Raw genomic sequence first — 15543 nt, 5'->3', positions numbered from 1 at the left:
CAACCTCCTCAGGAATCTCACATCACAGCTCCAGGGTACATCAGAAGCTCCACAGAGAACAAACATGCACAGATCCCAAAAGATGGCCGCTGGAACGCACCGCTCAGCGTGCGCTCCACTCACCGGAAGTGACGTCAGACGTACGGGGTAAAGACCGGAAATGCGTCAACACGTTTCGCTCCTCCCATCGGGCGTTCTCAAGACGTCCATTTCCTGTCTGAAGCTCCCTTAAATACCCAAAAGGGACCCACCCCTCATTTACAATTGGTCAGGACTCATCCCCAGGATTATCCAAAACCACTGCTCCTGTTGTGTGACGTGAGAGTCCTTTACAAACGAGGCATATACCTACAAAGCTCAAAAAACACTTTTTAAAATATTCCAATCACTACTTGATTTACTCCCAGCGGACAAAATATTAGTGGGACAAAATATATATTAAAAATTGCCTACATATTACAAAAAACTTTCTTTATTAAATGAGTAATGAATAACATCCCTACAAAATAATAAAAATAAAAATATGAAATAAAAATAAAATAATAAAATTAAAATAAAAATAATTATATATATAAAAAAAATATATATATAAAAATTAAATAAAAATAAAATTAAAATAAAATAAACAAATAAAAATAAAAATTAAAAATAAAGATAAAAATAAAAATGAAAATAAAAAATTAGAAATAAAAAATAAAATATAAAAAAATAAATAAATGAAAATAAAAATAAATGAAAAAAATGTATGAATGAAAATAAATAAAAATAAAAATGAGTACAAATAATCAAAAATGAAAAAACTATATGAAAAGACATGAAATATATATATAAAAAATATAAAACTATTTAGTAATTATAAGACACACATAAAAAATTGAATATCTCTATAAAAATAATTATACTATTACCAGTTAGACAAAAAACAATTAATATCTATGTCCGAGTTCAACCCTTTAGGGTATAAAGATCCCAATTGGAAGATCCATTTTGTTTCATTCTGTGAGATACTCTTCACCATATCTCCTCCCCTCCAAGGGGAAAAAATTCGATCAATCCCGCAGAATTTTAAACACGATGGATCCCTATTATGATAAATTCTAAAATGGTGAGAAAGACTGTGATATTTGTATCCTTTTTTAATGTTCCTAATATGTTCCCCTAATCTCACTGACAATTTCCTGGATGTTCTACCTACGTATTGGAGGTGACATGAGCATTCCAACAAATACGTAACAAAGGAACTGTCACAAGATATGAAATTATTTATTTTATAAGAGGAACCCGTGGAACAAGAATGAAATGAATCATACCTCCTCTTATTGTCTCCTTTCATATTCCTACATGCCATACACCTATTACATTTATAAAACCCCACACTATCCAGAAAAGTCGCCTTTTTCTTAGGAATATCTGGAATATTTTTTGCTAACTTCATTCTCAATGTGGGCGGTTTCCTATAAATAAATGAAGGTCTCCTAGGTAATAAATCATGAAGAACCTCATCCCTTTTGAGAATCGACCAATGTTTCCTTATTATGTTTTCAATAACCTTATGTTGATTTGAATAACCCGTAATGAAAGCTAGTTCAGCTGTTTTCTTTTTCTTCTTTTCATTCATTAGTAATTCATCTCTATTTAACTTCTTCACCTGATCCATTGTACCTGTTAAAATTTTTTCTTCATAGCCTTTTTCTCTAAACCTTTCTAACAGAATATTTGCTTGCTCTTGAAATGTCTTATTATCATCACAATTCCGTTTTAGTCTTATCAATTGACTTTTAGGAATGGATCTCAACCAGTTCCTATGATGACAGCTGTGGATTGGAATGTAAGCATTCCTGTCCACTTCTTTAAAGTATGTTTTTGTGTGAAGATAATCCCCCTGTCTATAGATGACTAAATCCAGAAAATCTATAGATTCCATACCGATATGATTTGTGAAAGTAATATTATAAGGATTACACCCCATTTCACGGATGTATTCCTCTAGATCACTCCTTGTTCCCTTCCAGATTATCACGATGTCATCTATAAACCTTCGAAAGAGTAATAATTTCTTATTCATCTTTTCAAATATAGCCTTATCTTCCCACATACTCATAAAAAGATTGGCTACTGATGGAGCATACTTAGCTCCCATCGCAACTCCAGTGCACTGCCTATAATAATTATTAGAGTGCCAAAAATAATTATTTGACATTGCTAAATCAAGACAATCAAGCAAGAAGTCAATTTGATCACCTTTTAAACCCGATTTTTTTCTCCAATGACCACCTCACTGTTAATGCATTATACACCAACATTAGACATGAGGATGCTTTAAGAGCAGTGAGGTGGTCATTGGAGAAAAAATCGGGTGATCTTAAACGATCTTCCCAGTGAATGCCTGTGGGGGGAGTCAGGACAAGTATTTTCATTGGAAGAGAGTACATTGAGTTCCCTGCACAACCAGAAAACTGACCATGCTGTCCTTTCCTGCAGAGTGTGGCTCATTTTTAATAGGAAAGCAGAGGGACAGACGGGAACACCAGAGATTTCAAACAAAAGAATCAATACAAGTACATGTCCAGCAGGCACGTATCAGGTTTACTCTTTAATTTTGCATATAAATAATACTTATATTTATTTCATTATTAATATAATTCTGTTCCTTGCATAAATTATTACAGCAGAAGATAATCCTGTCATTACTAAGAAAGCAATCTAAGGTAATTTGGATATAAGGGAGAACATATAAAGTGGTGCAATGCTCTGACCATAAAATCGATGACTAGATTGTAACTTGAGGGTTAAACAGGTCGTAGCTTCCTTAGCAGCGTCTTTGGCAGTTAATAGAGTTCAACTTCCTATGGCTACAACATGCCCCTCCTTGCTGTGTTCTCAGCTGAGAAACGAAAGTAAAAGTCACTTAGTAAGTTGAGGACTGAGGCAGCAGTTTAAGGCACTGCAATGGAGAGCAAGCTAACTCCAACTATTCTCATTTGTGTGCTTCTTACATCAGGTAAGTGGCTGGGTCACAATAGGTGGCCGTTTAATGGACTGACGTGCTCAATGATCACAGCTGGCCACACTAAAGTTCCTACAGAAATATACGTAGAACATCAATATCAAGTGGCTTAGTGCTTGGCACACTTTCCTTGCAGCTCTGGAATCCAGTGTTTGATCACCAATGAGTCCACTGCGGTTGATTTACTAAAGACTGTTTGCCTTTCAAGCTAATTTTCCCCAGAGCACAGTGAATGAGGTGAAGTTCTGCTAACTTCCATAATCCAGTTATGTGCAAGAAAACAAAATACTGTTTTTATTTGCTTTGCATGTGATTGAGTATTCTTTCCAAAGTGAAATTTCACCAGATTCACAAAGCTCAGATGCAAATTCCAATGCAATGTGAAACCTCTATTGCACAGTGAACAGCCTATATGCCTTTAGTAAATCAATGTCCTTTATATACTGCAATATGTTGCTGCTGTATTGATCTCTAGAGGGCAGAAGGAACTTAAAAGCTAAGTCCATCTTTCTGATCATGTTTTATGTTACACCCATATTTGGGGTGTACAAATAAACGCCTTCCCCCAGCTTACCAAATGCCCTGTTCATTTCCCTGTCGACTCATTTTTTTAATTCGACATGGCTGTGTGCGGCTTTTCCAGCATTCATTCACAGAGATCTGGCACAATTTTCATTGAAATTAAGTGCAGTGATGTTACCACATTTGGCATGGCATTGCACCTGCAGTCCACTGTTGTAGTTGCAATGCTTTGCAGATTCCAATGCAACATAGTAAATGCACATTTTTTTTTTAAAAGGTGGGATTTTTAATTTCACTTTTAATTTACAATTTTGAGGAGGTGACCAAGCTGTGTAGCTTAACCCCTTCACGCCTAAAGGTATAACAAATCTTAATGCCTAAGCACAATTTTGCAATGATGACATGTGTTAGTAAAACCGTAGATATCATCACAACTACTTTGTACATCCAGGTGAATTATACCTTGTTTTTTTCAGGACAAATTTGGGCTTTCATTTGGAGGTAAATGGTAATGGATATCTCCTGATTTCTTTTTCATTATCAAAGGAAAACTGGCCAAAAATAGCGAAAAAAAAAATATTTTTCTTTTTACATTTAGCTGTGTGTTTCTTGTTACTACCATAACCTACCACCAAAGAACAACCCAAAATAAGTTTTCCAGCTCCTGATGATCGCAGCGATACCATATATGTGTATGTTATTTGTTGTATGTACCCATAGTACAGTCCAGAAACAATAGTGCGCGTTTTGTTTTTTATTACCTAAAACACACTGACACTAACTGACACTGATACCAATTTAATAGTAGTAATAATAATAATAATAATAGTAAAAAATCCTGACTTTGACCTTGACCTTTTGACCTTGACTCTTGACCCTGACCTTGACCCAAACACTTACCTGCAACTGAACTAGAGCAAACCTTGATCTAGGTATTTTTCTTTTCTTTTTTAAATATTTATCTTTTTTTTTTTTTTTACAAACATTTTATTTCCCTCTATGCCAGGAGTAGAGAGATACAATGCATCTCTCTCCTCCATTCATAGAGAAAAAAAACAAAACAAGGTGGGTGGGCTATACAGTGACTGAACATTATGAGAGCCAATCAGAGGCTATCACAGCGATCATGTGGCCCAGAATCTGGAGTCCCTGGTCCCAATCTTTAGAATTGGACCTGGGGCTCTCAGTGACACCCCAGTCTTTTGTGCTTGGAGCATGCTTTGCGGCACGCTCCCAGCAGAAAGACAGTTACGCAAATATGTGGCCCCACAGAAAAAAAGCCCAGTTCTTTGCGGCCGCATATTTGTGTGACGTCGGCATGGAGGGGTTAAAGTGTATTTCCACTTTTGCAGCTAAATTATGATAGCACCTGCTTAAAGGATACGTTTTCCTATTGGATAAAAATAATAAATGCACATTTTTTTGCAGCTCTGTCTTTAATATCACTTTATTACACTTTCCAGACTGGGGCCTGTATTGATGCAAGGATGAAGATGGCAGCCCCAAGGCTGCAATGCAGATGCCATATTTCTATCCTGCCAGGTTCCCTATAGGCAGTAAAATATACATTGGTTTTAAGTAGAACACTTGTGGATTTTTTTTCAGGAAGCTGGTCTTCTGGAGTGGAGGCATTCATAAAGCTTCATTGTCTGTATGAAAAAATTCAAGAGGGTCAATGGATGAACACTAGTCTTCCTCCGCAAAAAGCCTGGCTGGTTGTAGGAAGCAGGCCAGACGTGTACAAGACCCTACAAGGACCTACATTTGTTTTTAAAGGTGAGAATGCAAAATATAATATTAAAAAACACCTGTTTCTGCACATTACATATTAACCTTTTTTGGTAAATTGACTGTATTTCTATGTACATTTTTCATACATTCAGTAGAAAAGAAACATTTTCTTTTCTTTTGCATTTACCACTTCTAGCTGGCAGATGGAAATCTTAAAGCGTGGGCTGTTTTTCCAGCCCAGTCCTCAGCTGTGCTGTTAAGCAGGAATGATCTCAGGGATGTTTGCCTGAGTCTGAACCCACCTGAGCTAATCCACCAGGAAGCTGTTAAAGTGGACAGCCAATTATAGGGGGCAGAGGCATTCCCACCCTGCAGCTGTACATGTATATGATTGTACTATTCTATTGGCAACAAAAGTATTACTAAACCCAGGACCCTGCATTCACTCTGTCTAATCTTTTTCTCATCAGTAGTTAGAGCAGTCGTTTGACTTCTATTAGTGTCCAGCAGAGCACATGTTAAAGCTTGGAGGAGGAGTTTTCATTTTACTTTAAGAGAATGCAGAACCCCCGACCTCTGTTTGGACAGTGCTGATTGGCCCTGTGCTGATCACATGCTCTCTCCCAAAAAAAAAAAAAAACTCTCTAGCAATACACACCAAACTGGGCATGTGCAGAGTGACTCCACATTATACATCTTATCAGGAGATAAAAGGGGGGACACTAGAAGGAGAGGATCAGAGAAGTCAGGATCAAAGAGCCTTTTTACACAATGCAGAGAAATAACCCCTTAGGTTCCACAGTGAGTATAACAAGCATGCTTTACTGTATATACAGACTGATTTTACTGTTGTGGGTTTAGTAACACTTTAAGGCCTAATTTAAATCACAGAAATAGATATTCAGCCAGATAGACATTATACTGACAACCACCATTTTAGGGCCTCATGCACACGGATGGTAAGTGGTGCAAATGAGTTTTAGGATACAAATCCTGGTGGTTTTCCACACTTGGGGAGTCAAATGTTGACCACAGACATGACTGGCTGTACATACGTGTACTCGGGTACACGGTGGGATTTTTTGCTGGAACTTATTTGATCCTTTCACCATTCATGTGCATGAGCCCTAATGGTTTAACCTCTAAAATCCTGTTATAGCAGTTGCCCAATATGTCTCAATACAATTGGCCACAACATGACCATGCTGCCCAGTGCCCTCTGTAATCTAACAGAAATGATCAAACGCATCTTCCCTCAGTGCTACACAGTGCTGAACAGTGATGAGTATTGGTCCAAACCTGGAAATTAGCTATCAATATCAAGCCAATGATTGGAACCCCAATGGAGATTCTCCGTTCCGTAGCTGCGTATACACAAAGTGCTGGGGGTGCTGGTGATATCATTGACCTAATATAGCCACATGGCACTGACAGCTAACCTTCAAGTTTAGCCGGACATGGGTTTGGACCAAATCTGGAGCCGAACTGAAGGTCATCCCTAGTGCTGAGGGATGTGGCTAATTCTTAGCTATGCCAGCTTAGAGCACTGAATAGAGAGAGCAGGAAGCAGAATTCCAATTGAAGTGGTAATAAACACATTTTTTATACTTTTACCTACAGGTAAGCTTATAATAAAGCTTACCTGTAGGTAAAATGAACATCTCCTAAATGTGCACCTTTTAGGAGAGATTCTAGTGAGCAGAAACCAGTGACATCACCAGCGCATACGCTCTGAAGGAACAGCATCTCATGCCGTTCCTATATAGCTGTGTGCCACGTCCATATCTCCCAAATGCATGCGCAGAAGTGACGTCATTGCAGCTTCGGCCATTCAAGTGGCCGCAGCCCGGGAACCTAGAAGGAAGACCGGGTGAAGATGGAAGCCTCGGTAGCAGTGACATCGCACCGTTGGAGGGCTTCGTTCTCAGTATGCGATGCATACTAGTACATTTTGGCATTACCTTGCAAGGGAATTTTTTTTTTGTTTTTTTTTTAGGTATACTACTGCTGTAGGAGAAAATGTTTTAGGGAAACAAAAATAATTGAAAAGTTGTAACATATGATTATATAGGGCTAGAAAAAAACATGGGACTTTTGTTGGGCTTTAAACAAAATTGTTTTTTTTAGGGGGGGGGGGGGTTAGGAAAAATAAGAAGAATTGATTGTCTCCTCTGAGTTACCATTGCTGACTTCCTTCTGACACAATGATATGCCTGGCTGTATTCTAAGCCACTGATCCAGAAAAAGCATAAGAATGAAACCAGATTTCTGGATCTGAATATTTGTTACAAGTTTTTAACTAAGAAAGTTTATTTTCAAGAAAGGTCAGCAATGGTGACCTACATATTTATCTTGGTATAGTTTTCTTCTATGGAGATGTTTTAACTGGTTTGTTTTATTTTCATCCATTTTGTACTTTATTTCAGTGTTTCCATTTCAGTCACGCGATTCCTGCACTACTGCCAACCTTAGCATAAAACTGTATTGCTCAGTGAATCCTGAAAGCTAGCATCTTTATTTAAAAAACTGTGATAAAGTACAAGTATTGCTAAAATATAAGTACAAAAAAAAATTGTTCAAGAGGGGAAAAGGAAATATTTTGAAGAATTTGAGCACTGTGGGTGATATTATCTATTAATGAAAGTGAAGGCATTGCAATGCATAGTATAACCATCAGATGTCACTATGACACCATGTATATTATTGTTTGCATTGATTGGGATGTGCTTAACAAGATCCTTGATTATCAAAATGTATGGAAAAGAAATAGGCAAATGTTGAATATTTCTCAATCAATTTTGATGTCTTTTAAGTATTAAAATTACATCAGATATGGTTCCTCCCGTAGTCCTCTTTTACTAGCTCTCTAAAAGCTGTTTGTTTCTTTTTTGCTAAAGACAATAATCTAAATAGAAGCTAAAATAAAACTCAAGGTCAGGCTTATAGCAAAATGCATTAGTTGCATCCCTGAAATACATTTATATGCTGTAATGTAAAAAATGAAGAGGTCATCAAAACAAAGATCAGCCAGCAGAACTGCCAGACTGCCAGTAAGCAGGAGAGGATTAAATGACATTGTGTGCTGTCACCACCTTTTGCTGTCATGACTGGACCTGAGTTTTTCTTTGTCCACACTGAAGGGAAGGATAGCTGCTCTCAGGGAAATTCAATAGTCCATTGCAAAAGATCAGACAAGACATGAATACCAAAATAGAATTAGAGTATTTTAGGTCTAAAAGGCATAGATCAACAGGTAACGGTTATCTATGCATCTAAATATTGCATTGTACTCATTGTTACTGGAGTTCTTCTTTAAATCTACATACTTTTTGTTGTTTTTGCCCTCCTGAGGATTTACCCGCCTTCCTGACCAGGCCATTTTTTGCGTTACGGTGCTGTGTTATTTTAACTGACAATTGCGCGGTCATGCAATGCTGCACCCAAATTAAATTCACGTCCTTTTTTTCACACGAATTGAGCTTTCTTTTGCTGGTATTTGATTGCCTGTGAATTTTTTGGCGCTATAAAAAATGTTGAGAAAAAAACAATATTTTTGACTTATTGCCATTAAACATGTCTTTGCTAAAAAAAAATCCCAATACGTGTAAATTAATTGGTTTATGTGAAAATTATAGCGTTTACAAATGGCGTTTTTTTTTACTAGTAGTGGTGGAGTTCAGCGACTTATAGCGGGACTGCGAGACTGCGGTGCGCATTCTGGCACTGTGGCGAACTGATTTGTTGACGCTGACATCCCCAGTGACACCAATACAGTGATCAGTGCTAAAAAAAAAAGCACTGACACTGTACTAATGGCACTGGGCAGGAAGGGGTCAACATGAGGGGCAATCAAAGGGATAACTGTGTGCTGCGTGCTGATTCACAGTAAGCTCTCTGTGTGTGCTTCACTGTAATCACACTGCTGGTGCACAGCCATCCAAAGCAGTGTGCAGGAGCTGACAGGGAGGAGAACTGTATTGTTTACATACATCGGATCCCCATCGGAAATCCTCGGCAATCACCAGGTGATGGTGAGTAATCACCGGCCGAGACTTGGTGATTGACAGCCGCGGCCACGAATGGCAGCGTGGGTAGGGAGCGCGTGCGCCCACTACCCGGAAGTGCAAAATCACGTGTATATATATATATATATATACACACGTGATTTTGCGCACCTGTGCCGCCCTGTAGCAGTATATCTGCTATAGGGCAGTCGGGAAGCCTGTTTCTACCATCTCCCAGTGGCCCTTTAAATGAGGATGAGCAGCTTCCTGATCCTGTGATTGCTGTGGTTGGTTCCCACAGAGGTCACATGATTGGGAGTCCAACCCACTGGCTCCTGATCACAAACCCTGGGCAATAAGTGTGCTTTCAGCACAGAACCTCAGATCCCAGTGGGTACATGCTGTGGAATGGCTAGTTGTTAAGGCCCACTTTTCTTGTCGCTGCATATTTACATTATGGCGGCATAAAGAGGTGAAAGTAATTAAAAGGCTAAAACATATTTTTTTTTTATTAAGTGTTCTTGCATGGCAAGACCACTTACTGTTATCTCACATATATATTCTTGTTATTATAGCCAAATTTACCACCCTAACTCCTCCCACAGTTTTTACACTACATAGACAGTAATATACCGAAACGTGCGGATTGTTCCCGGTTGGTGTGCTATTACTTTGTGGAACGTTTCGCCGAATGGTTCACACAATATCGGCGTTTTTGTGGTGAAATTGGTCCCATAGGAATGAATGGCGGAATGTTCAAAACTAGAGTGGGAGCTGACAAAAACTAGAGTGTGAGCTGAAAAATCAGGACATGATTTCTAAACTGCCATCACTCCCTCATTTTCAAGCCCACCTACACAAATCTTATATCAAAACGTTCAGCTATCCCTGTTGCCACTAAAAATGTCCATGGCTAAGCCATAGTCCTGATAGTTTTTACAATATGACCATTTGTTTGCAACTCACGCTGCCCATTGACATTCATTGAAACTCCACTCTAGCCACCTCAAATTTGAAGGGCAATTTCTAAACTGCAACTGTGCCTTCATTTTTAATACTTCAGAGACAAACTATGCATCAAAATGTAGGTCTGGGTCTTGTGATTCTCACAATATAAAGCTCTTCGCTGTAGGATTTATAGTTTTTAAAACTACAACCATTTGAAGATGCCAGTGAAGTGAGCAATTTGGAGCAGTTTGCTTTTAACCGCTCTTCTCTGCCCTATTTGAAATCTAATTTTGAATTCGTGACAGTTTGGCCGGCTTCTGGTTAAAGGTTTGGAAATAAGTTTTCTACAATAGAGAGTATTTGAGGTGATAATGCTGCTAATGTTTTTATAAATGTATGTTTTAATGTTACTGTGAAGCACTTTGGGCAACAACATTGCAATTAAATGTGCTATATAAATAAATAAAAGTTGAAATGCATTTCTCACTCTATCAAGCTTGCCATGTGCACTTTTTAAATTTGATCAATCAATTGGTTAGTGTAATGTTTACTATCTTTACTCACTCCAAACACTCCACACAGTTACTCTGCCCACTCCATAAAGTTACTCTGCCCAGTCCAACCTTTTCACAGTTACTCCAGCCACTCCAACCACAAAAGAGTTACTCCAGCCACTCCAACCACACAACAGTTACTCAAGCCACTCCACCCAGTTACTCCACCCACTCCAGTTGTAGACTACTGGTGGAGGCAAGAACACTTCACACAATTTCCCCAGAAATTGTATCTTTTCTGTTTTTTATTGCTTTCATAAACTCTATAGGTGTCTGTGCCCCTTCCCCCCTCCCCCAAGGGAGATTTACTCTCTCTGTTTGTCCTGGACACACTTGTTACTGGGACTGAAAATGAGAGTAAATACAGCATTTTGTGTTGTCACTAAAATAGAAATAGGGGGGACATTTTCCAATATGGACACTTGTGCCAGTAATGACTGTCTAAGGGTGGCATTTTGCTTACTTTGAAGAGGTTCGCTCACTTCCTGTTGCATTTATAGGACAGGATGTGAAAAGAAATCTGCACAATGAAACATAAATGGCAAAAAAAAATCCTCATAGGGCCATTCTCTACTCTATCCAAAATGACCAAGAAATAAGTTTTGGCTTTAGACACAATTTAATGTTTAGGTTTTTTTCACTGCACTGAACTTTCTTTATTTGCAGATTCCTCATTAGATCTGATGCAATTTCTGAAAGTGGATACAGAAAAGCTGAACTGTAAGATCAAGTCTTATTTCACAGACAACATTCAGGTGTTATGGCCGGGTATCCCACCCTCTGGAAATACACAGGATTCTTGGTATATGGTCACTGCACAACACACTGACGGCAAGTTCCAGATGTCAACATTCTTCACCATTCTTACCCAGACACCATCCATGGAAGAGAGAGAAAATGAAATACATCATGCTTTAGGTTAGTATTTCCCAAGCTTTACATGGCCTTGTGTCACAAACCACAACCTTCTGTGCTTACATAATCATTCAAAATGTCCAACAAGATTACATTAGGTGATTTATCATTATTTTTAGGTCACATAGTTACATAGTTAGTCTGGTTGAAAAAAGACAAAAGTGCATCCAGTTCAACCATAGAAAAAAAAAGTTATAATCCTATACCCACAATTGATCCAGAGGAAGGCAAAAAAAACCCCCAGCAAAGCACGATCCAATTTGCTCCTGCTGAGAAAAAAAATTCCTATCTGATCCCCCGAGGGGTAATGGGATATTGCCTGGATCAACTTTACCTATAAATGTTAGTATCCAGTTATATTCTGTGTATCTAAGAAACAATACAGGCCTTTTTTGAAGCAATCCACTGAGCTGGCCAGAACCAACTCTTGAGGGAGTCTATTCCACATTTTCACAGCTCTCACTGTGAAGAAACCTTTCGGTGTCTGGAGATTACATTTCTTTTCTTTCAGATGTAAAGAGCGCCCCCTTGTCCTCTGTGATGACCTCAGGGTGAATAACTCTACACCAAGTTCACTATATGAACCACTGATGTATTTATACATGGAGATCATATCCCCCCTTAATCTCCTCTTCTCAAGGGAGAATAAATTCAGTTCCTCTAATCTTTCCTCATAGCTGAGCTCCTCCATGCCTCGTATCAGTTTAGTTGCCCTTCTCTGTACTTTCTCCAGTTCCCCAATGTTCTTTTTGTGAATTTATCCATCCATTTACAGATGAAAAACAGACATCAGTGCATATCTATGGACAATTGGATGTAAACTGATCCATTAAGATCCATTTTTTTAAACAGATCATAGCTCTATTTTTGACCCTTCTAAAAAACGGAAGTGGATCTAAACAGATGTAAATGGACAAATGCTCCATTTTTGTATTGGTTGTTATAGTGCCTTGAAAAAGTATTCATACTCCTTGAAATTTTCCACATTTTGTCATGTTACAACCAACAACTAAAATGTATTTTATTGGGGTTTTATGTGATAGACCAACACAAAGTGGCACATAATTGTGAAGTGGAAAGAAAACGATAAATGGTTTTCAAACTTTTTTACAAATAAATATCTGGAAAGTGTGGCATGCATTTGTATTCAGCCCATTTTACTCTGATACCCCAAATTAAAATCTAGTGGAACCAATTGCCTTCAGAAGTCACCTAATTAGTAAATAGAGTCCACCTGTGTGTAATTTAATCTCATTATAAATACAGCTGTTCTGTGAAGCCCTCAGAAGTTTGTTAGAGAACATTAGTGAACAAACAGCTTCATGAAGGCCAAGGAACACACCTGACAGGTCAAGGATAAAGTTGTGGAGAAGTTTAAAGCAGGGTTAGGTTATAATAAAATATCCCAAGCTTTGAACATCTCACGGAGCACTGTTCAATCCATCATTCAAAATGGAAAGAGTATGGCACAACTGCAAACCTACCAAGACATGGCCGACCACCTAAACGGACAGGCCAGGCAAGGAGAGTATTAATCAGAGAAGCAGCCAAGAGGCCCATGGTAACTCTGGAGGAGCTGCAGAGATCCACAGCTCAGGTGGAAGAATCTGCAATTTGCGAGAAGCCATGTGGGGGACACAGCAAATATGTGGCAGAAGGTGCTCTGGTCAGATGGGACCAAAATTGAACTTTTTAGCCTAAAAGCAAAATGCTATGTGTGGCGAAAAATTAACACTGCACATCACCCTGAACACGCCATCCCCACCGTGAAATGTGGTGGCAGCATCATAAGGGTATGACTTTCTTAAGCAGGGGCAGTGAAGCTGCTCAGAGTTGATTGGAAGATGGATGGAGCCAAATACAGAGTAATCTTAGAAGAAAACCTGTTAGAGCCTGCAAAATATTTGAGACTGGAGCAGAGGTTCACCTTCCAGCAGGACAACGACCATAAACATACAGCCAGAACTACAATGGAATGGTTTATATCAAAGCATATTCATGTGTTAGAATGATTAGTCAAAGTCCAGACCTAATTGAGAATTTGTGGCAAGACTTGAAATGTGCTGTTCACAGACGCTCTCCATCCAATCTGACAGAGGTTGAGCTATTTTGCAAAGAAAAATGGTCAAAAATGTCATTTTCTAGATGTGCAAAGCTGGTAGAGACATCTCCAAAAAGACTTGCAGTTGCAATTGCAGCAAAAGGTGGTTCTACAAAGTATTGACTTAGAGGGCTGAATACAAATGCACGCCACGCTTTTCAGATATTTATTTGTAAAAAATGTTGAAAACCGTTTATCATTTTCCTTCCACATCAAAATTATGTGCCACTTTGTGTTGGTCTATCACATAAAATACCACAAAAATACATTTATGTTTTCGGTTGCAACATGACAAAATGTGGAAAATTTCAAGGGGTTTGAATACTTGTTTAAGACATTGTAGGAGCCGACACCCTCCAGTGTCCTAGCAACCAGTGTCCCAGCAATCGGAGGGCAGTGACTTTCATTGCCAGTTTTGAATTTAATTGTCAGCTCTTTTGTTTTGTTTTGGACTCTTCACCACTGTCTGCCATACAGTCAACCCTAAGGGAACTTGCCTTGGACGTGGCCTCCCTGGAACAACATGTGTCTGCATTTCAATGGGGCTTGAGAGAGAATCCACTATGGAGGGACCCAGAGGAAGACTATAAGTGCTGTCGGTGTGGTCGTTACAGGCATGTGAGCAACAACTGTGGCCTGAAATTAAGAGCACATGTAGGCCGCTGTTAAACTAACGGCTTCTAAGGCAGAGGGATGACTCCCCGGGACCAGCAATGCAAGGTCCTAGCCAACCACAGACCATGGTTGCCCAAAGCCCAGTGGTGTTGCAATTGTCAGTGGACTGGAGGTCCCATGCCTAATTGACACCAGATCTGAAGTCAAAGTCATGGAGTATGACTTCATCCATCAGTTCAGGACATGAGACCAATTGGACCCCTCCTGGCTGTGCCTTAAAGCAGTCAATAACTTGCCCATCCTGGTGGAAGGTATCACCTGGGTGAAGAGCCAGACTGATGACCAAGTGGTGGATCGAGTAGGAGTGGTGATGACGCCCAGTCTTTCTTCAGTACCCATTGTTCTGGGCATGAACGTGCTATAAGACTTATACTTGTCCCGCTTGCTGACCAAATTTGAATGTTCTGGCTAGTGGGCACAGGACTTTGGCCAGCAAACTGTAAAGCTCAACATCATCCAGGCTTGTGAAGCTCAACAAAGGGCAGTCCGGCAACAGCCCAAGCTAGTGGGGATGTCCGTACACCGCCTAAACAGAAACTGCTGCTGGCACCCCTTCAAGAGATCATTTGGTTCCTCCCTATTGGGGCCCACAAGAAACGTCATGGGGCCACCGTGATGATAGAACCCCAAAAGGACCCAGGGGCACCTGGAGAATGGTTAATTGCACACACCTTATCCAAGGTTCATAAGGGTCATCAACCTGAAGACCACCCCAACTGCACTCCCCAACCATGCCGCTTTTACATGCCTTTATGTAATACGTTGTCACTGTATCTTGGAAGCACTGTGAGATAGGGAAACAGCTCTCATTGTTTAAACACTGTTTGTGTGGAAGTAAATTAAATTAATGTTTTGACTGACATTCTGTGGTTTAGCCACAAGATGTCACTGTTTTTCTAACACAGCCTCAGACTGTATAGATTTTTGTATATTCATGAAGAGGTGCGATTTTGCACACAGAGTTGGAGAGAACAGGAAAGAGACTTTGAGACTTTGCTAGTCTATCTGGATGATTTCATCATTTTCTCCAAGACTTTTAAAGACTATTGTCCAACACTTGGACCGGGTGTTTGGCTAAGTAGCACA

The 15543-nt window shown here is 39.3% G+C and overlaps 1 protein-coding gene across 1 annotated transcript in view; it reads left to right on the top strand.

Annotated features, from left to right (window-relative positions):
* The first annotated feature begins 2918 nt into the window (after window positions 1–2918).
* The window catches only part of LOC149457415 (tapasin-related protein-like), a 36597-nt gene continuing 23972 nt past the window's right edge, over window positions 2919–15543 (top strand). Inside the window, exons 1-3 of the mRNA XM_089683782.1 lie at window positions 2919–3001; window positions 5135–5305; window positions 11433–11684. Of these exons, the coding sequence (XP_089539908.1) occupies window positions 2950–3001; window positions 5135–5305; window positions 11433–11684 (475 nt within the window). The 5' untranslated portion in view covers window positions 2919–2949. The remainder of the gene's footprint in view (window positions 3002–5134; window positions 5306–11432; window positions 11685–15543) is intronic.

The sequence above is a fragment of the Staurois parvus genome, unplaced genomic scaffold (assembly GCF_062004578.1).
Source record: "Staurois parvus isolate SC_StPar_1 unplaced genomic scaffold, SC_StPar_1.0 ptg000321l, whole genome shotgun sequence".
Lineage (NCBI taxonomy): Eukaryota > Metazoa > Chordata > Amphibia > Anura > Ranidae > Staurois > Staurois parvus.
This window is presented reverse-complemented; position numbering and strand designations above follow the sequence as displayed.